The following is a 24,195-nucleotide window of genomic DNA, read 5'->3' on the forward strand; positions in this document are numbered from 1 at the left end:
TCCATTATAATTATTTTATAACATGTATAAAAACAACATGAGAGCAACACGAAACATCCTAATTAGTATAGTTAAAAATGGTGCTGAAAAGGACTACCCTTAATGCTTTTTAAATGGAAAGATGACAATATGAACAAAGCTTCAATTACTGGAAGAAAGGTCAGTTGAGGACTTATATGATACCATCCATCCATCCATTTTCCACCACTTGTCCCGTTCGGGGTTGCGGGGGGTACTGGACCCTATCTCAGCTGCATTCGGAGGGAAGGCGGTGTACACTCTGGACAAGTCGCCACCTCATCGCAGGGCCAACACAGATAGACAGACAGCATTCACACTCACATTCACACACTAGGGCCAATTTGATGTTGCTAATCAACCTATAGACAAAAATCCCAAATAGACAGAAGACAGAAGAGGAAATGATCAAAATTGTGATTGAATGCTAATCCAAAACCTCAACTAATTGTAACGGAATTCATATGCAAACGATAAAGGTAAGGTGAAGGTTATTGAAGAGATTTAAGAACTTTTAACAGATATTAACCTATGATTTAAAATGAGCAAATTCTCAAACAAAATAATGAAAGGTGTAGCCATTTACAGTACAAGAGTGGAGACAAACTACAGACCTGTTTCCTTACTTCTACAATTTTCTAAAATTATTGGAAAAATATTTAACAACAGATTGGATAAATTCATAAAAAAAAGTGGAACATTTGCGACCAACCAGTATGGATACAGAGTTAACATTTCAACATCCAATGGCATTAATCAAAATAACGGAAGATATTACCAATCCAATAGATTGTGAACAGTGTGCAGCTGCAGTGTTTATGGATTTAACAAAAACCTTTGACACAATTAATCATATTAAATTAATAAACAAATTACAAAGGTGTGGCATTAGAGGATTGGTCTTGAATTGAGTAAGAAGATACTTAACCAACAGGAAGCAATATGTGAAGTCAAGTAAACACACCGGCATAACGCCGGGATCAATACTGGAAACTGGAAAATTGTTCAATCTTTATATAAATGACATTTGTAAAGTTACAAAAGACCTAACGTTAGTATTATTTGCAGATGACACAACTGCATTTTGTTCAGGAGTGAACACACAGAAGCTAATACAAATAATAAGTGAATAATTTTAAGCATCTCCGCTTGAGATGGTCTCCTGTGGATGGGACTCTCGCTGCTGTCTTGGATCCGCTTGAACTGAACTCTCGCGGCTGTGTTGGAGCCACTATGGATTGAACTTTCACAGTATCATGTTAGACCCACTCGACATCCATTGCTTTCGGTCCCCTAGAGGGGGGGGGGGTGTTGCCCACATCTGAGGTCCTCTCCAAGGTTTCTTATAGTCAGCATTGTCACTGGCGTCCCACTGGATGTGAATTCTCCCTGCCCACTGGGTGTGAGTTTTCCTTGCCCTTTTGTGGGTTCTTCCGAGGATGTTGTAGTCGTAATGATTTGTGCAGTCCTTTGAGACATTTGTGATTTGGGGCTATATAAATAAACATTGATTGATTGATTGATTGATTGAAGAGATGGTTTGACAAAAACAGACTCAACAGACTCTAAGTCAAACTATCCATCCATCCATCCAACCATTTTCTACCGCTTATTCCCTTTGGGGTCGCAGGGGGTGCTGGTGCCTGTCTCAGCTACAATCGGGCGGAAGGCGGCGTACACCCTGGACAAGTCGCTACGTCATCGCAGGGCTCAGTCAAACTAAAACATTTTATATTCAGTAACGGTATAGAGAATAAGAATTATGGTAAACATTTTGAACTCTATTGAAAAATTTGATAATATAATTCATCCCATTATATGAATTACAATTTATTTATGAGAGCTTTGTTATTGGTGGATTTAAATTGTGTACAAATTAAGAACAAGAACGGAACACGTGTTAGTGATTACTATGAAATGGAAAAGAAGTAGGATTAAATAATCTCTGCTTCTTCCTAGTCCTTTTCAGATATTTTGTAATGAGAAACTAGAAATATGTGATGTATCATATTGTAATTTTATGCCTGTTCAAAATAAACTTATAACATAAAGCAAATGCCACACCATAGTACTCTGAGACATTTTTTTGTGTCCAAAATATACAAGAGGGAAAATATAAAAGTACCTTTACTCACAAAGTAACATTGACCCTGACCTTCTCATTTCTATTTGTTAAAAATGAAAATACAAACAATATCAAGATAATACTTCAACGGGAAATAATAAACGTTAAAAGTATATCAAAAAATACCTTTAATGAGGTAATCACTGCAAACTTGTGCGTTCTTCGACTCTGCTCACATGGACTAGAGTGGGTGCCACTTTTCTCGTAGTCACTCTCCTGCCCTTTTTGATTATCTCTCGAGGAACTCTGAAGAAACTTTTATCGTTTTCGTGATTTGAACAATTCTTACATCTGAAAAAAAACGCAAGCATAGGGTATTTTTCTTCAAGAAAGGCTAAATGGTTATACCAGTCCGTGCCTTTTTGTTGGGTTTTGTTGGTGTTCTTCTGTGTTTGGTGCTTATTCCTGTCCTGCGCTCTTATTTTGATGGCACTTACAGTTGTGTTGTTTTTTTTTTCTTAACTACTTTACACATGCCTTCAAGCACTTTTCCCCTCACCTGTTTTCTGTTGGTGATTAAGACTATTTAAGTTCTGTGCCGGAACTTTGTTTGCAATGGATATTCTTCATGTGGACGCTCTTTCCTCCTGCCGTATGTTTTTGCTTTATTCCAGCATTCTGTTTTGTTATTTTGCACCTGTCAGTTTTATTTTAGTTTTTGCATAGCCCTCCTTATGCTTTGATGCCTTTGATATCTTTGCTTGTTTTGAGCATCATTAAATACTTTTACATGCACGTTGCCTCCTCGATATTCTGCATCTTGGGAACAAGCCACTTGTCACACCTGGGTGAAGTTTTGTCTGGTTTTATGTTGTCTTGTCATTTCCTGTTTTACTTTGAAAGGTTAACTCTCCCTCTCAGTTCAGGTCACTTGCCCTTCCTCCTGTTTCACTGGTCTGACGTCTCCCCTGATTGCCTTATTGTGCCCACCTGGCACCCTCCCTCATGTGTATAAATGTCTGATCCTCCTCTTGTCTGGTGCCAGAGTATATTGTCTCGCTACGTGCCTTCAGCCTTGTCTACAGCCTTGAATCACGTTTGCTAAGTATTGCCTTGCCTTATTTATTGATTTCTTTGTTTCCTCTGAGAAAGAGTGATTTTGTTTGCTAAAGTTTTTGGTCAAGAATTTTGTGTGTTTAATTTCAGTGCTTTGCCTTCCTTTTTTTCTCCTCCTCTTGGAGCACTTTACTTTGTAGTTATTTCAGCTTTTTATAAAGTACTTTCTGTTTGAAGTTTCTTGTCTCCTCTGCGTGAGTGATTTACTGGCCAGAGTATACTGTTAAACCTTGGCGAGAATGAGGACTCAGGTGCAGAAGGGGGACAATTGACACAGGCTTTAATTTAACAGTTTTCTTTGAAATCTCTTTGAACATAGTGATTAAAGCAAAGCGGCTATAGAATCTATGATAACAAAAGACATAGGCAAAACGCTCTAAACAGAAAATCACTCCATAGGGAGGAAAAAGGCAATAGCAAAATTACACACAAATCTGATAACAAAAAGAACAACAATCTATGATTAGCTAAAAAAAAGTAAATCACCCGAGCGTCACAAATGGCGCCGAGTACCCATTGAGAACAGACGCTTGCTTGACCACCACCCACATTTAATGAGCCGGACTTGAGCGTGACGTCATGCAAATCCGAGCATTTGAGTCTGACCATAGAAAGGGGGCGTTCTAAGCACAGTTAGTTAAACAAAAGTAATTTATATTTTGGTAAATCACTGCCGGATTAATTTTCAGGAGCAAAAAATACATGAGACATTTGGTACTGTAATTTTGTTCAGCTAGATGCTATGGGTCCTTTTGAAGATGTTTGTCTGCCACGTGATTTGAAAAAAAATCAAGGCAGTGGGGTAGTAAAAAAAAAAGCCTTCTGGAGGAGACATTTAGTAAAATCAACTGGCTTCTATTCTCAGAAGTGTGTAGTTGGCAGCTCAGCTCTTGTTGCTGTTGGCTAAAAATAATTGTTTGTCTTACTGTATCTGTCCCAAACCCTGAGTGTGTGCCTGTACCCAGCACTCCAAAGACAACGCCTCTTGTATTGCTCACTTTTGGAAATTTCACACGTTTGCCCCATTCTGCGTCGCATTCGCTAAGAAAATCCCAAACGGTTGCTTCCTTTTGGAATTTGTAAATGTATACTGCAGTATGTGTGTATTTATGCGTGGGTTTTCACTGCAGGCAAAAGTGGGGCGTACTAATAACATCAATTACTGATGAAACTGGATGGGAATGAAAAAAAAATAAAATAAATTGCCCTGGAACTAAATGCTGAATGGGGGAAATCTCCACACTTCGAGTGTTTGGTTGTAGACTGCATAGAATGTGTTCTGTCCTTTTTGTGCAAAAGAGAGGGTTCAATTGAGAAATTCCAGCTACGGTATAGTGCGGATGCTACTACTAGTCAAGCCAAGAGCACACTTTCCTCACTTTAATTGACCAGAATGAGTTGGAAGCAACACTCAAGATTTAGGATTCATTCTTCTAGGCCTGATGATCTCTCTCTCACTCCCTCTCTGTTTATGGTACATTCAGTGTTAACTTTACTCTCATTACTTTTAATGACTGTGCTGCTGCATGTTTAAGCTCCCCTATTTTGTTTTATTTATTTTTTTACCAGCAATGTTTGGTTTAGGTATATAGTAAGAAATATAGAACACATGCATTTAGTGTAGGTGCATTGAATCTATTTATTTTCAAATACCATGCATGATTCTGTGAGTGGACCATGTATGCAGCTTTTAACAGCAAAGGGTAAGGGACATAAGCCGCAAGACATAGAAAAACGGGTAAAGAGCAGCAAACATCTGTTTTTTGCCCCGAAGCACGCTGAAACTCCCAACATTAACTGTATTACAAAGAAAGACACATCAACCCCCAGCTCTCCGCCTTTGCCTAAGATGCATTATTCATCTGTGTGCCAATTTGGAGGAACCCTCCCAATCCCTCAGCTAGTGCCTAAAAGAAGAGAAACTAGCGTGAGACAGGCAGACTGGAGAGAGACAAATTCCCAGCACAAAAGCAAAGTCAAAGGAAAAAAAAAAGTGAGACGTGAGAACAAAAGAATGAGTCAGAGAGAAGGAAACGGCTCAGTTTCTTAGCTGCAAATTAGTGAAACATCCAAACAGGATTTCACATGATCCAGCAAGACCTCTCCCTGCTACGTGTTTTAACATCCTCAGTGCTGCCTGACTTGTGTGCACTGAGCAGAGTATTGGCAATTTCTCAGCTAAAACTCTTAAACTGGACTGAAAACATAGAGGCCAAAGACCAAAAGGCTTGAATTGCTTAGTTTAGCTGGAACTGTTGCTAAATCTCCATCACACAGGCTTTGGGATGCAGGCCGTCAAAAACCACCAATCACTTACAGTACAGTCTGGTCCAGACACCGCTTCCATTCTGCCCGGGACTCGTACTTTGTTCTTCCTGAATTAGAAACAAGGCTGAGAGGCACTGAGCTAGAAAACAGTTTAGGTTATGAGGTTTAGTAACTTAGATATGGAAATGCCACTCTGGCGCATCCGTTACTCACCCCCCCCTTTAAAGGCCTACTGAAACCCACTACTACCCACCACGCAGTCTGATAGTTTATATATCAATGATGAAATATTAACATTGCAACACATGCCAATACAGCCTTTTTAGTTTACTAAATTGCAATTTTAAATTTCGCAGGAGTTTCGTCTTGAAAACGTTGTGTAATGATGACGTGTACGCAAGACGTCACAGGTTTTTAGGAAGTATGAGCGCTGCGCGCACACACACACAACTAAAAGTCATCTGCTTTAACCGAATAATTACACAGTATTTTGGAGATCTGTGTTGCTGAATCTTTTGCAATTTGTTCAATTAATATTGGAGAAGTCAAAGTAGAAAGATGGAGTTGGGAAGCTTTAGCCTTTAGCCACACAAACACACGGTGATTCCTTGTTTAAAATTCCTGGAGGTGAAACTTTACTATGGATCAGAACGCGGTCAAACGAACATGAATCACGACGGAATGTCAACCAGCAGGTTTCGGTGAGAAAATTGTGGTAAAGTCGCTTCTTACCGGAGAAAAGCTGAGCTTGTGCCGTCCACAGCTGCCGTCGACTCCCCTGAGACATTGGCGTCGAGACACCCGTGGAGACACCCTTCCGACTATCAGGTAATATTAAACTCACTAAATCCCTAGCAACACAATGGAAAGATAAGGGATTTCCCACAATTATCCAAGTAAATGTGTCTAAAACATCGTAATCCGTCCCAATGTAATCGCGTTTTTTTTTCTTTTTTTTCTAGTCTATCAATATCCTCAAACAAGAATCTTTCATCCTTGCTCAAATTACTGGGGAAATTGTCGTTTTCTCGGTCCGAAAAGCACTTTTTGTTGGAGGCTCCCATTAAAATCAATGTGAATATGTGAGGAGCCACCAAACATGCAACGTCATCGTCTGCGACTTCCGGTAGAGGCAGGGCTTTTCTCTTAGGACCGAAAGTTGCGAACTTTATTGTGGATGTTCTCTACTAAATCCTTTCAGCAAAAATATGGCAATATCGTGAAATGATCAAGTATGACACATAGAATGGACCTGCTATCCCCGTTTAAATAAAAAAATCTCATTTCAGTAGGCCTTTAAATATCACTCTCATCCGGGTCACGGCACCAAATGTAACCGGGGGTAATTACCTCTCTGGGTTGTGTGATGAGTTTCAAACAACGGCCGGCACCAGAGTTGCTGAACAACTGTACTTTACTTGCATCTAACATGAAATACAGATCAATGTGCTCAATATTGTTGCCAAACGTCATGCCCCTACACACAATACCGAACAAGAAACGACAATGAACTTAAGTTCAAAATTAAACATTGAACACACTTTTCTGCGGTCACACGGGCGCTTACCTCTCACCTAGAGATTATGGACAATCAGAGCAGTAAAAGGTGTGTCCAACTAAGGATGGTTTCCAAATCCGGTTCTCTTTTGGGAACCGACAGAATCCCGCTGATCCTACCAGGTTGCACGTGGCGTCAAGCCCAGTTGCATACTCAAACTCAAACTAGAGATCGAGCAGTAAACAGTATAATGATAACAGTAGTAAAACTCCCAACAATTAGTAAAACCGTTTTAAATCAAGATGATCAAAAAAACAATTTGATTGATTGATCGTTTGAAAGTTTTATTAGTAGACTGCACAGTACAGTACCGTATTTTTCGGATTATAAGTCGCTCCGGAGTATAACTCGCACCTGCCGAAAATGCATAGTAAAGAAGGAAAAAAACATATATAAGTTGCACTGGAGTATAAATCGCATTTTTGGGGGGAATTTATTTGATAAAACCCAACACCAAGAATAGACATTTGAAAGGCAATTTAAAATAAATAAAGAATAGTGAATAACAGGTTGAATAAGTGTACGTTATATGACGCATAAATAACTAACTGAGAAGATGCCTGGTATGTTAACATAACATATTATGGTAAGAGTCATTCAAATAACTATAACATATAGAACATGCTATATGTTTACCAAACAATCTGTCACTCCTAATTGCTAAATCCCATGAATTATTATATGTCTAGTCTCTTACGTGAATGAGCTAAATAATATTATTTGATATTTTACGGTAATGTGTTAATCATTTCACACATAAGTCGCACCCCCGGCCAAACTATGAAAAAAACTGCGACTTATAGTCAGAAAAATACGGTACATATCCCGTACAATTGACCACTAAATGGTAACACCCGAATACGTTTTTCCAACCTGTTAAAGTCGGGGTCCACGTTAATCAATTCATGGTAAAATTTACTCACAAACGGACTTGCGCTAGCTTAAATGCTAACACGAAATCAAACGACATTAACCTCTCTCCTCATTAAGAAATTACAAGCTCCAATCCAAACTTATATATACACATTACTGTTTGAACAACTAAAATATTAAATTGTACACATTGAACCTACAAGCTGTGCTGTCATAGCACAAAATGATCGAGATTGAGTAGTTTTAACACTCTTACTAATATGCGCCACGCTGTGAAGCCACACCAAACAAGAATGACAAACACATTTCGGGAGAACATCCTCATAGTAACAATACATAAACACAACACAACAAATACCCAGAATCCTTTGCATCCATGAGTCTTCCTGACTATATTATACACCCCGCTAGCACCAAACGACTTTAGTGATGTGGTTGCGGATTATATAATTGCCATTCCGCGCATCTCTAATACACACACACACACACACACACACACACACACACACACACACACACACACACACACACACACAAAAGAAAACTAGACAGTTAGAAAAGCCACTACATTACAAGTTATTGAACAAATCTTAAATATTTCAGTGTGCGTATTAGTACTTTTGGGCACATTTAACAATATTGTGATTATAATGACAGTGGTCATTTTGATTAGGATAATCGTGATATAAAATATCATATTACCTTCAGGTAATGTTGCAATTTTCAATTCCAACAAAGAAATTGACTAAGAAATTGAAACGAGACAGCAGTTATCATAATCAGCTATCTGGTAAATGCTGCAATGAAGTTGATTTTATTATTAAAAACACTTAATATTTTATAACACACATCTACCTAAAATTGGTACCGTATCAGTTCAAATGTGAAAGGTACCCCTCCCTATGTCCGACAGATATAAAGACACATACTGAGACAAAGGGTTCACATATTGACATTACATGAAACGAGCCACAGGTGTTTTTATGCAACATACACATTTTGTGTAAATACAATAATAATAATAATGATAATGGATTAGATTTATATTGTGCTTTTCAATCAATCAATCAATGTTTACTTATATAGCCCTAAATCACTAGTGTCTCAAAGGGCTGCACAAACCACCACGACATCCTCGGTAGGCCCACATAAGGGCAAGGAAAACTCACACCCAGTGGGACATCGGTGACAATAATGACCCAGTGGGACGTCGGCGACAATGATGACTATGAGAACCTTGGAGAGGAGGAAAGCAATGGATGTCGAGCGGGTCTAACATGATACTGTGAAAGTTCAATCCATAATGGATCCAACACAGTCGCGAGAGTCCAGTCCAAAGCGGATCCAACACAGCAGCGAGAGTCCCGTTCACAGCGGAGCCAGCAGGAAACCATCCCAAGCGGAGGCGGATCAGCAGCGCAGAGATGCCCCCAGCCGATACACAGGCAAGCAGTACATGGCCACCGGATCGGACCGGACCCCCTCCACAAGGGAGAGTGGGACATAGAAGAAAAAGAAAAGAAACGGCAGATCAACTGGTCTAAAAAGGGAGTCTATTTAAAGGCTAGAGTATACAAATGAGTTTTAAGGTGAGACTTAAATGCTTCTACTGAGGTGGCATCTCGAACTGTTACCGGGAGGGCATTCCAGAGTACTGGAGCCCGAACGGAAAACGCTTTTCTATTGTTAGATACTCAAAGCGTTCACAGAAAAGTGGGAACCCATCATTCATTCACACCTTGTGGTGGTAAGCTACATCTGTAGCCACAGCTGCCCTGGGGTAGACTGACGGAAGCGTGGCTGCCAGTTTGCGCCTACGGTCCCTCCGACCACCACCAATCATTCATTCATCATTCATTCACCGGTGTGAGCGGCACCGGGGGCAAGGGTGAAATGTCCTGCCCAAGGACACAACGGCAGAGATTTGGATGTCAATAGGTGGGAAGCGAACCTGCAACCCTCAGGTTTCTGGCACAGCCGCGCTACCCACTACGCCATGCTGCCCCCAACAACACCAATCAATCAATCATAAATCAATATTTATTTATATAGCCCATCTTTTTTTTTTTTTTTAAAAGGGGGGCTGGAAGCCGGCAGACCCGTCAGCGATCCTGTTCTGTCCCCCTGTAATGTTTGTCTGATCTTGAATGGGATTGTGCTGAAAATTGTAATTTTCCTGAAGGAACTCTCCTGACGGAATAAATAAAGTACTATCTAATCTATCTAATCTAATCTAATCTAAAATTACAAGTGTCTCAAAGGGCTGCACAAGCCACAAAGACATCCGCGGTTCAGCGCCCACATAAGGGCAAGGAAAAACTCCGAACACAGTGGGAGGTCGATGAGAATGACTATGAGAAACATTGGATCGAATAAAGCTTGATCTATGACAATACATCTACAAGACATAATTGACCATGTTAAACAATTTCTGCTGATTTTCTACCACTTGTGTCTTCACAACGTCAAGATTATGCAGACTCTCAGCTCTATTGTACCACCCTACCTTTACTGGCAGCCTTTAACGCTGCCCGTCCTGGCATCTCCAGCCAGGTTCGTTACCTATTATGGCAGCAGCTTTAATATCGCAGCCCGGAATAGACAAATCGGTGTGTGTGTGTCTGTGTGTGTGACAGAGAGGGAGTGGGGATGGTTAAGTGTGTGTGGGCTGGATGAGTAGGATTGCTGTTTAATCTGCCACGGTCTCCCTCCTGCAACATGGCTCTAATCATTTAGAGCCAACAGCTGGATGTGTCTGCAATGACATCCAACCCACTCCGGTAATCAAGGCCTGGCCACTCCTGCACAGGACTGCCTTTGCACTGCTCATCAACTGCACAATTTAACCACTTTCCCCTCATACTCTAAAATGACAGCTATTTCCTGTGTGCACTGCAACAACTGGCAATATGAGTGATAATTACTACCATTAATCATATAAAAACGTGTGGCGGGGGAGTTGTATTGTTTTTCAACCAGAATTATGCAAAATGTACATATGAGATTTCAACAAAGCTTCAGTCACTCTGGTGGCAATTGTAACTTATTGCCTGATTTCCTATAGACGAGGACCTTAACAAAATGATGCACACAATACAAATAGGTCTGCACTGAAAGGGCGTTGGCTGGCAGGCTTACTGCTGATCTGTCACAATGTGGTGCAGCACAAGGGGACTTGCCTGTCAAATTTGGTCGTATTTGTCAGTTTGCTATGATCCTACTTTCTCAGCTTTGTCACGTCGCAAGTGCGAATCTCGCTTCACAGATATGCTCATATGCCAAGCATATTTACGACTAACTATAACAGGGGTGTCCAAACTTTTTCCACTGAGGGCCACACACTGAAAAATCAAAGCGAGCGGGGTCCATTTTGATATTTTTTAATTTAAAAACCAATACAATAAATGTAAAAAAAAAGTCTACATTTAGTTCTACACTCAGGCTTTATCCCGGGAAAGCCAAAGGGTTTTGGTCAAAAAAATATTTCAAAATGATCATTATTTAGTATTATTATCATTATTCAAAGTTTAAATCTCTTGATCAACATTAGGTCTACCTGTCAATAAAATGTTTTAAACATTCAAGTTGGATGCCCTTTTTGTCAAAGAAGAACCCAGGTTTTCTATGGAAAAAAAATCACCTAATGTGCAATATTTTCCCCCAATTAAATTTTGAAGTGGAATGTTTGATATTGTAAAATATTTGGAGCCTTAGAAAAGTCAATAACTCATAACAACATTGACATTTTTGGAGCAATGGCACATACAAAAAAAAAATATCACAAAAATGTTTGGGGATCCAAAAGGGTTCCACTCATTAAAATGTTAAAAAATAAATTAAAACCTTTTTTAGCACAATAATTTCGAGATCAGCTTCAAATATATCCTTTAAATTATAAGTTTGATTGTGGTTCATGTTTTTTGTTTGTTCGTTTTAGGCCCTTCTTCATATATATAAAAAAAAAAAACAGCTCAGTTTTTTATATGGCAAACACAAAATATGCAAATTTTTCCCCAAAGCATATCTCAAAGTGGAAAATTTAATGTGACATAATTGGAGTCTTGAATAGGTCAATAATTCATAATGATGTTGATTTTGATTCATTATTATTTTTTAAAGAACTTTGTTATATTAGACTAAACATTGCAACAATTTATTGTTAAATTTCACATGTTAGCTCTTTTATACCACGTTTAATTGTTTTGTTTTTTATCGTATTTTTAGAATGTGTTGTGGGGCCGTTAAAAAATTACCTGTGGCCCGCAAATGGCAATTTGGACACCCCTGAACTATACCATGTACATCACTGCAGTCTGTATCAAAGGTATCTTAAGTTCTGCAAATGAGGGTTGTAATGTCCACAGGTTGTTACAATCAAAATAGGTCTCATTTATTAATTTTTTATACATTTTGTTCTCATTCAAGTCGTGAGTGAGCTGGAACCGATCATAGGTAGCAGGCAAAGTAGTGGACTATCCCCTCATCAACCAAAAGGCACACATAAACGCTCACAACAGTCTCAAATTAACCTAAAATGCAGGCATTGGAATGTTGGACAGAAGCTGTCGTACCCTAAAAGAACCCACACAACCAAACGCCACACAGAGATACTCCAACATAGATTCGAACCAAGATCACTATTACGCAGACCTGCCAACTACGATTTTACTGTGACAACTCTCAGTCTTTCATTTCATGTAAAGTGTCAAAGCATTGGAGATATAGTACATACATTTGAGGGCCGGATTTGTATATATGCATCAAGTGTCTTAGTATGTAGAAGAGTAAAGATTCAGGAGAAACAAGGGTTGGACAATCTGTCGACATTTTAGTTAGTTTATTATTTCTTCAGTCAGTGGTCAACAAGGTAAACAAACAGGTTTACATAAACAAACAGGTGTACATTCATAAATTGAAAATTTTGCAGACCGAAAGGGTTTAGGCTGAAGTTGAACACCCTTTGCGGTTAACCCTATAAACAATCTTAAAGGCCTACTAAAATGCATTTTTTTTTATTCAAACGGGGATAGCAGGTCCATTCTATGTGTCATACTTGATCATTTTGCGATATTGACATATTTTTGCTGAAAGGATTTAGTAGAGAACATCGACGATAAAATTCGCAACTTTTGGTGCTGATAAAAAAAGCCTTGCCTGTAATGAAAGTAGCAGATGATATGTGTGTGACGTCACAGGTTGTGGAGCTCCTCACATCCTCACATTGTTTACAATCATGGCCACAAGCAGCGAGACCGATTCAGACCGAGAAAGCAACGATTTCCCCATTGATTTGAGCGAGGATGAAAGATTTGTTGATGAGGAAAGTGAGAGTGAAGGACTAGAAGAAAAAAAAAAGACTATACAGCGGGAGCGATTCAGATGTAATTAGACAAATTTACTAGGATAATAAATATATGGTCGTACCTGTACAACCTGAGGGTCGGCCCTGCACCTTTCTTCAGCACCAGTGGATGGGTGGTGGCAATGCCCATCCCTGCCCTTCGCAAGGGACCCTCTTCGAAACACGATCTTTCAAAATGATCGTTGCATAATACACTGTACTTTGTTTGTGTGGTCCAATCCAACCGTGTTCGCTTGACCGCTCTGTTCCATAGTAAAGCTTCACCGTCATCTTTCGGGAATGTAAAAAATTAACCACCGGCTGTGTTTCTGTTGCTAAAGGCAGCCGCAATACACCGCTTCCCACCTACAGCTTTCTTCTTTGACGTCTCCATTATTCATTGACCAAATAGCAAAAGATTTAGCAACACAGATGTCCAGAATACTGTGGAATTATGCAATGAAAACAGACGACTTATAGCTGGGAGCGGTGCTCGAACAAAATGTCCTCTGCAATGCGTGACGTCACGCGCACACGTCATCATACCGCGAGGTTTCAGCAGGATACTTTGGCGCGAAATTTAAAATTGTAATTTAGTAAACTAAAAAGGCCGTATTGGCATGTGTTGCAATGTAAAGATGTCATCATTTATATATAAACTATCAGACTGCGTGGTTGGTAGTAGTGGGTTTCAGTAGGCCTTTAAATACAAGATAAATTTTCAAAAATGATATTTCCTTTGCACAACATATTATAAATACACAACATAAATACTTTTCAATTATATACACAATAAAGGCATGTGAAATATCCTTGTACACGTGTTAAACATTTGTACTAATAATATACTATATACAAACAATTATACTTCCATTATTATTTACATCCCACATTTACTTTTTAATTAACATTGGTAATAGTGTTGACTACCATGTTGATTCAAGAGAGATATATTTTTTCAAGACATTGGTCTTGAAGTGATTTTTAAAATCAAATAGACAAAGAAGTTTTAACTTCTGCAATACCCAACCCGCAAGAAGCCAAGGATTTTTTTTTTATCTCTCCTCTGTCTTTGGTATTTGAGTAATAGACGTGTTCGCCTATCAGAAGTGGTGTACGAGGCCTGTCCTTTCTTGTTTAAAATTTTTGATAAATTGCTTTATCTGTATATTGTAAAGTGTCTCTGCGTTTATTTGAAAGGCACTTATGAAATAAATGTAATATCATTATTATTAACTTAGTTTGAAACATGAGTCTACGAAAGCGGCAAAGCACGATGAAAGCAAACATCCAATATAGCATCGACCTCAGTTCAAGGGGAACTGGACTTTTTTGATTTTATTTTGCCTATCGTTCACAATCATTGTGAAAGACATGACAAGGGATGGATTTTATTGGGAAAAGTTTGAGATAGTGCAGCAAGGAAGTGCACAAAATACCAACAGGCAGAGGAGGTAAAATAAAGGCTATGCGGCAAAGAAAATGCAAAGCACAACTGCTTGGAGATAACAAGCAAAAACAATGATCAAGCTGCTAGCAGAGGACCAATCTGAACTAAATACCACCCTAATTAACAATAGAAACCAGGTGCATTTCTAGCTCTTTCAAATAAGAGTGAAGAGGAAACACACGACGACAAAGGGGAACGAGAAATAACAAAATAAGAGTGTCAAGCAGGAAATAAACACAGGAAAAGAAGGAGAGTCCAAACCTGTTACGTGGAATCATGACAAGTCAATAAAGCAATTTATCTTTCTTACTGAAATGTACTTATTCTTCCCATTTCGACAGAAAAATATACTGTACTACAAACCCCGTTTCCATATGAGTTGGGAAATTGTGTTAGATGTAAATATAAACAGAATACAATGATTTGCAAATCCTTTTCAACCCATATTCAATTGAATGCACTACAAAGATAGGATATTTGATGTTCAAACTCATAAACTTTTTTTTTTTTTCCCAAAAAATCATTAACTTAGAATTTCATTGCTGCAACACGTGCCAACGTAGTTGGGAAAGGGCATGTTCACCACTGTGTTACATCACCTTTTCTTTTAACAACACTCAATAAACGTTTGGGAACTGAGGAAACTAATTGTTGAAGCTTTGAAAGTGGAATTGTTTCCCATTCTTGTTTTATATAGAGCTTCAGTCGTTCAACAGTCCGGGGTCTCCGCTGTCGTATTTTACGCTTCATAATGCGCCACACATTTTTGATAAGAGACAGGTCTGGACTGCAGGCGGGACAGGAAAGCACCCGCACTCTTTTTTTTTACAAAGCCACGCTGTTGTGACACGTGCTGGATGTGGCTTGGCATTGTCTTGCTGAAATAAGCAGGGGCGTCCATGAAAAAGATGGCGCTTAGATGGCAGCATATGTTATTCCAAAACCTGTATGTACCTTTCAGCATTAATGGTGCCTTCACAGATGTGTAAGTTACCCATGCCTTGGGCACTAATGCAGCCCTATACCATCACAGATGCTAGCTTTTCAACTTTGCGTCGATAACAGTCTGGATTGTTTGCTTTCTATTTGGTCCGGATAACACAATGTCGCATATTTCCATAAAACATTTGAAATGTGGACTCGTCAGACCGCAGAAAACTTTTCCACTTTGCATTAGTCCATCTTAGATGATCTCGGGCCCAGAGAAGCTGGCGGCGTTTGTGGATGTTGTTGATAAATGGCTTTTGCTTTGCATAGTAGAGCTTCGACTTGCACTTACAGATGTAGTGACTAACTGTATTTAGTGACAGTGGTTTTCTGAAGTGTTCCTGAGCCCATGTGGTGATATCCTTTAGAGATTGATGTGGGTTTTTGATACAGTTCTGTCTGAGGGATCAAAAGTCATGGTCATTCAATGTTGCTTTCCGGCCATGCCGCCTTCCTGGAGTGATTTCTCTAGATTCTCTGAACCTTTTGATGATATTATGGACCTTAATGTTGAAATCCCGAAATTTCTCGCAATTGCACTTTGAGAAATGTTTTTCTTAAACTGTTTGACTATTTGTTCAAGCAGTTGTGGAAAAAGTGGTGTACCTCGCCCCATCCTTTCTTGTGAAGCTTTTTTTATACCCAATCATGGCACCCACCTGTTCCCAGTTAACCTGCACATCTTTGTTGATGTTCCAAATAAGTGTTTGATGAGCATTCCTCAACTTCATCAGTATTTATTGCCACCTTTCCCAACTTCTTTGTCAAATGCTGCTGGCATCAAATTCTAAAATAAATGATTATTTGCAAAAAAGAAAATGTTTATCAGTTTGAACATAAAGTATGTTGTCTTTGTAGCATATTCAACTGAATATGGGTTGAAAAGGATTTGCAAATCATTGTATTTTGTTTATATTTACATCTAACACAATTTCCCAACTCACGTGGAAATGGGGTTTGTAGATGCAATTGGATATAATTCAAATGTAATCTAATATTGCAACAAATATAATATTATCATATACAATTATCTTTTCTAAATAAACAAATACTTAAATATCTGCTTGACTCCTAATTTCAAAATAAGTTATACTAAATATCGAATGTAAAAAATGTTTGAATTCAAATGAATAGACAATTTTGTAATAATATCATAAGGCTTACTGGCAACACTAAATTGGCCCTAGTGTGTTAATGTGAGTGAGAATGTTGTCTTTCTATCTGTGTTGGCCCTGGGATAGGGTGGCAACTTGTCTAGGTTGTACACCGCCTTCTGCTCAAATGCAGCTGAGATAGGCTTCAGCACCCTTCGCTACCCTGTAAGGGACAAGCTGTGGAAATTGGATGGATGGATTATACATTTACAATATTTACTTTTCCCTTTGAAGACAGTCATAGCTGCAACGTGGCTCTAAATGAAAGTTTGACACCTCTGAACTAAGGGATCAAACTTAGGTTACTTAAAGGCCTTCCCGAAACCCACTACTACCTACCACGTAGTCTGATAGTTTATATATCAATGATGAAATATTAACATTGCAACACATGCCAAATTACAATTTTAAATTTCCCGGGAGTTTCGTCTTCGAAACGTCGTGTAATGATGACGTGTACGCAAGATGTCACGGGTTTTTAGGAAGTATGAGCGCTGCGCACACACAAAGCTAAATGTTGTCTGCTTTAACGGTATAATTATACAGTGTTTTGGACATCTTTGTTGCAGAATCTTTTGCAATTTTTTCAAATAATATTGGAAAGTCACAGTAGAAAGATGGAGTTGGGAAGCTTTAGCCTTTAGCCAAACAAACACACAGTGATTCGTTGTTTAAAATTCCTGGAGGTGAAACTTTACTATGGATCTGAGCGCGGTCAAGCGAACATGAATCACGACGGAATGTCAACCAGCAGGTTTCGGTGAGAAAATTGTGGTTAAAAAGTCAGTTCTTACCGGAGAAAAGCTGAGCTTGCCCCGTCCATAGCTGCCGTCGACTCCCCTGAGACACTGCGCTTCAAGACACCTGTGGAGACACCCTTCCGACTATCAGGTACTATTTAACTCACTAAAAAACACTAGCAACACAATAGAAAGATAAGGGATTTCCCAGAATAACCTCGTAAATGTGTCTAAAAACATCCGTCCCAATGCAATTGCGTTTATTTATTTATTTATTTTTCTAGTCCGTCGCTATCAATATCCTCAAACAAAAATCTTTCATCCTCGCTCAAATTAATGGGGAAATTGTCGTTTTCTCGGTCCGAATAGCACTTTTTGTTGGAGGCTCCAATTAAAAACAATGTGAATATGTGAGAAGCCATCAAACATGTGATGTCATCGTCTGCGACTTCCAGTAGAGGCAGGGCTTTTTTCTTAGCACCGAAAGTTGCGAACTTTATCGTGGATGTTCTCTACTAAATCCTTTCAGCAAAAATATGGCAATTTCGCGAAATGATCAAGTATGACCCATAGAATGGACCTGCTATCCCCGTTTGAATAAGAAAATCTAATTTCAGTAGGTCTTTAAGTGGTGTGTGCCAATGTTTAGTAATCCACAGACTGACCTCAGGCTCATTGGGGATGGCGTGGCGAAGTTGGTAGAGTGGCTGTGCCAGTAATCTGAGGGTTACTGGTTCAATCCCCACCTTCTACCATCCTTGTCACGTCCGTTGTGTCCTTGGGCAAGACACTTCAATTTTGCTCCTGGTGGACCCTGGTGAGCGCCTTGCATGGCAGCTCCCGCCATCAGTGTGTGAATGTGTGTGTGAATGGGCGAATGTGGAAATACTGTCAAAGCGCTTTGGGCTCCTTAAAAAGGGTCAGAAACTACCATACCTTGGCCATTTAATGCACAGGGAAGAAAATAAATTCCAGACTCTCTGAAAAACACTCAAACTTTACAGATCATGACTCAAAAATAGAGTATCAAACAGACTAGAGTGCCAACAGATGCGCACATAGGGACTGTTACCGGGTCTCGGTTTGCAAGTGATGTTTTCACACATGCGTGGAAGATTGCTATTTCTGCACAGAGCCACACAACTCAATTATTCATCGCGAATGCAGACACACTCGCTTTACCTTTTTTAAGGGAGAGAGCGGGGTGTGTCTCACATGGGTTCCCTGTCTTTCCAATGCTCCTCACTGTGCAGAAGAACACCTCCAAAGAATCGATGAGATTCCACACAGTACGCGGTGGGAGAGAAGAGAGGCAAAGGGAGAAAAGGGGCGGTCATAAACATGTAGTCAAAGCGATATGAAGCGGGAGGTGAAGATCATACAGGAGACGAAATGGAAGGAATCGGTCTCCCTTATCGTCTCTTAAGCCAGCTGTGCATCCTCTACTGCTTGGACCAGTGTGACAGAAAAAAATAATTTCATAATCAAAGCACCCCTCAGCAAGCAGCCCTTTGAGAGGAGCAGACTTACATAGGCATACCAAGGCTGGCAAATACACCAGGGGTTGCATTAAATGAAAAACGATAACGAACACACATTATAATAAAGATCTACCTAAGGGTGGATGTGATTGATTAATACATTAATCTTTAACACAGTCTAATAAAAGGTAAACATAACAAACATTTGATACAAAAAACATAAAAGATGGCAAGCATCCATCCATTTTCTACAGCTTGTCCCACTCGGGGACGCAGGGGTTGCTGGAGCCTATCCAAGTATTTTTTTTAATACATACAACATACTTTTTTATAAATCAACAGCGTGTGTTGCAAGCCTGTCATTTAACCATCACATTTTATTGTCACGTGGGGGTTTTCGCAGTTTACTGCGGGGTTTGTTCTCCCGGGACGCAGACGGACCACTCCGGACAAGGCGTGCAGGTAGGAACATGGTTTAATTCTCAAAAAAATCAAATGAGTACTGTTACAATGTATGGGTTTCACCCGGGGGGATTTGAGGGGTGCACCAGGATGTTCACATTATTCTGAAGTTACCCGGTAAAATGACTGAACGGCAACTCTGTGTGTGCGTCTTCATTTAATAAGATATCTAACATTAAAACATGGTGGCAGCGGTAAATCCGAACACAACAACGCTTACGAATGTCAGATGAAGAAGTTGAGGTGAAGGAGGAAGCCGAAGACAGCATTTTACAACGAAAAAGAACGATGGATGCATTCGGTTTGAAACCTCCCGCCACATTGGACTGGAATTCTACTTGCCTGGCGAAAACATGGAAGACGTGGAAAGATGAGTTTTCACTGTATGTGGACATAACGTTAGCAGATTCTGACGACAAGACAAAGGTAAAAGTGTTCAAATACTTGATTGGAGAAACAGGCAGAGAATTGGGGAAAACATTGTGGACTACACTTAAACCAGAGGAGCAACTAGTGGAAACACTAGACAAATTACTAACTCTGTTCGACAAACACTGCAATCCTAAACCAAACGAAACTGTTGAGAGATACAGATTTTTCTCCAGAAACCAGAATGTTAGCGAAACAATTGACAAGTACGTCACTGACCTACGAGTGCTCGCAGACACATGCAATTTCGGGACTGCAAAAGAATCCTTGATTAGGGATAGAATTATATGCGGGATCCATGATTCGCATGTGAGAGAGCGTTTACTGCGCGAGACAGATCTAACGTTGGAAAAAAGCATCCAAATATGCAGAGCAGCAGATCTCTCGAAGGAAAATGTGAAAACAATCGAGGGGCAAGTAGGTGAAGAGGTGCATGCAGTTAAAAGAGTGTCTGAAGCAAAGGGGGCAAGACCGAAAGAAATAAAGAACTGCAAGTACTGTGGAAAAAACCATGAGTGGAAAAAAGAGAGCTGCCCAGCTTATGGGAAAGTCTGCAGCAAATGTAACAAATACAATCACTTTGCGTCCAAATGCAAAACTTCAGATTCACAGATCAAACGAATACACAGTGTAGCAGAGACAGAGGATGAGTATCAGGAAATATTAAGCCTTCACTCAGACGGGCAGGAAAAAACACAGGAGAGACAACTGTTCGCGACAATGTTGCTGGGGGAGAGGCCAGTGAAATTTCAGCTAGACTGTGGAGCAAGCTGCAATATTATCCCAATACACCTACTGAACCCAGACACAAAACTGGAGCAGACACAGCAAGTCCTTGTCATGTACAACAAAAGCACTCTGAAGCCTTTGGGCAAATGCAGGATAAAAATAAGGAATCCGAGAAACAGGAAATTGTATAGGCTTGAATTCATGGTGATTGATGGCCAGTCATCTGTGCCATTACTTGGCAATAAAGCAGTACAGGGCATGGATCTAGTGAGAATGGCCATTGATGAGATTGTCCAACACACAGGCAGTGAGGAAAATACTCCGGAGAAAGAACAGATCAGAGAACGATATCCACAGGTGTTTGAAGGAGATGGCTCCCTGTCAGGGACATATGATCTGGAAGTGGATCACAGCGTAGCTCCAGTAAAGTTACCTAAGCGAAGAGTTCCGGTGGCACTGATGAATCCACTTAGAGAGGAACTGAGCAGTCTGGTGGAAAGAGGAATCATCACACCAGTCGAAAAGAGCACAGATTGGATCAGTAGCATGGTCGTGGTTAAGAAACCATCTGGAAAATTGAGAATCTGCATTGATCCTAAACCCCTAAACAAAGCCTTAAAGAGACAACATTTCCCACTGCCAACAATCGATGATGTCCTACCAGACCTAGCAAATGCAAGAATATTCACAGTGTGTGATGTAAAGAATGGATTCTGGCATGTGAAGTTGACAGAGCAGTCCAGCTACATGACAACATTTGCCATCCCTTTCGGAAGGTACAGATGGATGAGAATGCCGATGGGGATCAGCCCGGCTCCTGAGGTGTTTCAGCACAGGCTTACGCAGGCGCTTGATGGGTTACCAGGGGTGCGCATTATAGCTGACGATATCTTGATCATCGGTGAAGGAGAAAATCAGGAAATGGCAGTGAGAGATCATGACGAAAAACTGAAAAAACTCCTTGAGAGATGCGAAACATGCAACATTAAACTGAATTTTGACAAACTGAGGCTGAAGCAGAAGGAGGTGCCGTACATAGGTCACAGACTAACATCGGAGGGCTTGAAAATTGACCCTGAAAAGGTACGCGCAATACAGGAAATGCCTAGACCCGCCGACATCAAGGGCCTTCAGAGATTGCTTGGAATGGTTAACTACCTTGCAAAATTTTGCCCACACCTGTCAGATAGCTGTGAGGTCCTGAGGCAACTGACTCACAAGGATGTGATATGGGAGTGGACTGACATACAGGAAACTGCCTTTGTGAAAATTAAAGAAATGATAGCCTCAGCACCAGTACTGAAGTACTACAACCCAACGGAGGACCTCACTCTCCAATGTGATTCATCAGAAACCGGACTGGGTGCAGCGCTCTTGCAGGTAGGCCAGCCGATAGCATATGCCAGCAGGGCACTCACCTCCACTGAGAGAGGATATGCACAAATAGAAAAAGAGTGCTTGGCTATATTATTTGGGATGGAAAAGTTTCACCAATACACGTATGGTAGAAAGGTGGTTGTGCACTCTGATCATAAACCTCTGGAAACAATCACAAAGAAACCACTGCTTAGCGCCCCAAAGCGTTTACAAAGAATGCTGTTGAGACTTCAAAAGTATGACATAGAAGTAGTGTTTGTTACAGGCAGATTTATGCTGGTAGCTGATACACTGAGCAGAACGTACCTGCCTGAATGTGCCACTGAGGGGTCAGTGGAAGCTGAAATTGAAACTGTTAACATGATTCATTATTTGCCCATTTCAGAGGAGAGACGGCAGAGAATCCAAACTGAGACAGAACGGGACCAGGCCCTTCAGGTGCTGAAACGAAGAATACTGCAGGGGTGGCCAGATGATAAAGGGCAGGTCGAGGATGAAGTGAGGCCGTATTTTGATATGCGGGATGAGCTAAGCGTACAGGACAATGTCATCTTTAGAGGACAGAGGGCAGTCATCCCGACGGCTCTAAGAAAAGAAATGAAGGAAAAGATCCATGCATCACATTTAGGGATAGAAAACTGCCTGAGGAGAGCGAGAGAATGTGTGTACTGGCCGGGTATGCATGAACAGCTAAAAACGTACATGGGAAACTGCCAAGTTTGCAGAGAAAAAGACACACGGCAACAGAAAGAACCATTACAGAGCCATGACTTCCCACTAAGGCCATGGGCAAAAGTGGGCACAGATATATTCACCTTCAATAACAAAGAGTACTTAGTGACAGTGGACTATTTTTCCAATTTTTGGGAAGTTGATTATCTACCTGATACCAGGTCCACCACGGTTATCCATAAGCTGAAAGCACATTTCGCTCGCCATGGTGTGCCTGACGTGGTGTTCTCTGATAACGGCCCACAATATAGCTCACAGGAATTCAAAAGATTTAGCCAGGCCTGGGAATTCGAACACGTTACATCTTCACCTACCTATCCTCAAAGCAATGGAAAAGCAGAGTCTGCTGTCAAGACTGCTAAAAGGCTGATGGGGAAAGCACTGCAGGCAAAGTCAGACCCCTACTTGGCCATACTTGCTCACAGAAACACCCCAGCACAAGGCTTTCAGGCCAGTCCAGCTCAGAGACTAATGAGCCGTCGGACAAAGACATTGTTACCAATGTGTGAGAATCTACTGAAACCTGCTGTAGTGGACACTGACTCAGCTGTGCGAGAAAACCAACTCAGGCAGGCTCGCTACTACAACAGAGGGGCAAAGCCCCTGAGACCACTTCAGAATGGAGAACGGGTGCGAGTGCAGTCACAGGTGGCCGGACACACATACTGGGCACCTGCATCAGCGGTGCGACAGGACCGGAATAGGTCCTATGCAGTAAAAATGGAGAATGGGACTGTGCTGAGACGCAACCGTAGACACCTGAGACCATCGCCAGGGGTGTCACCAACATCAGAGTCAACTGGCAGGAACCCGCCCACCCCAACTCCGGGTGGGGTCACACCACAACCATGCTCACCTGACTACGTCACACCACAATCCTGCTCACCAGCTGAGCCGGACCCTCAGACGACACAAGCTGGTGTCACCACCAGATTCGGCAGGGTTGTTAGGAGGCCTGCACACCTCCGGGACTTTGTTTAAGGAGCTAAATGTGTTTCACTGCCGTGTTTAGTTAAAGCACGGTTGTGCTGTTCTTCCCTCATAGGTCCTTTGTTTACAATTGGGTGGGACTGTTGTTGTTTTTTTTTTTTCTTCTCTGTTGTTTTGTTGTTGTTTTTTTTTTTTTTTTTTTTTTTTCAAAAAAGGGGAGATGTTACAATGTATGGGTTTCACCCGGGGGGATTTGAGGGGTGCACCAGGATGTTCACATTATTCTGAAGTTACCCGGTAAAATGACTGAACGGCAACTCTGTGTGTGCGTCTTCATTTAATAAGATATCTAACATTAAAACAAGTACAAAAAACGGAAAACCGGCAGTTTAATAGCTCTGTTTTAGAGGTTATGGGTGCAACATATGCACTCATCCCCCTAATTCAACTATGCTGTTTTGTTTTTGCACATCCACTTAGCTGTG

The 24,195-nt window shown here is 40.6% G+C and overlaps 2 protein-coding genes across 4 annotated transcripts in view; one reads left to right on the forward strand and one right to left on the reverse strand.

Annotated features, from left to right (window-relative positions):
* The window catches only part of LOC133554890 (uncharacterized), a 113,809-nt gene that overhangs the window by 56,783 nt on the left and 32,831 nt on the right, over positions 1-24,195 (reverse strand). The gene's annotated exons all lie outside the window — the stretch shown is intronic.
* On the forward strand, positions 21,776-23,761 carry LOC133554600 (uncharacterized protein K02A2.6-like). Its single transcript, XM_061903541.1, has 2 exons — positions 21,776-22,051; positions 22,434-23,761. Exon 2 carries the CDS (start codon positions 22,565-22,567, stop codon positions 23,759-23,761), a length of 1,197 nt encoding a protein of 398 aa, XP_061759525.1. The 5' UTR covers positions 21,776-22,051; positions 22,434-22,564.

Source organism: Nerophis ophidion, linkage group LG06 (assembly GCF_033978795.1).
Source record: "Nerophis ophidion isolate RoL-2023_Sa linkage group LG06, RoL_Noph_v1.0, whole genome shotgun sequence".
Lineage (NCBI taxonomy): Eukaryota > Metazoa > Chordata > Actinopteri > Syngnathiformes > Syngnathidae > Nerophis > Nerophis ophidion.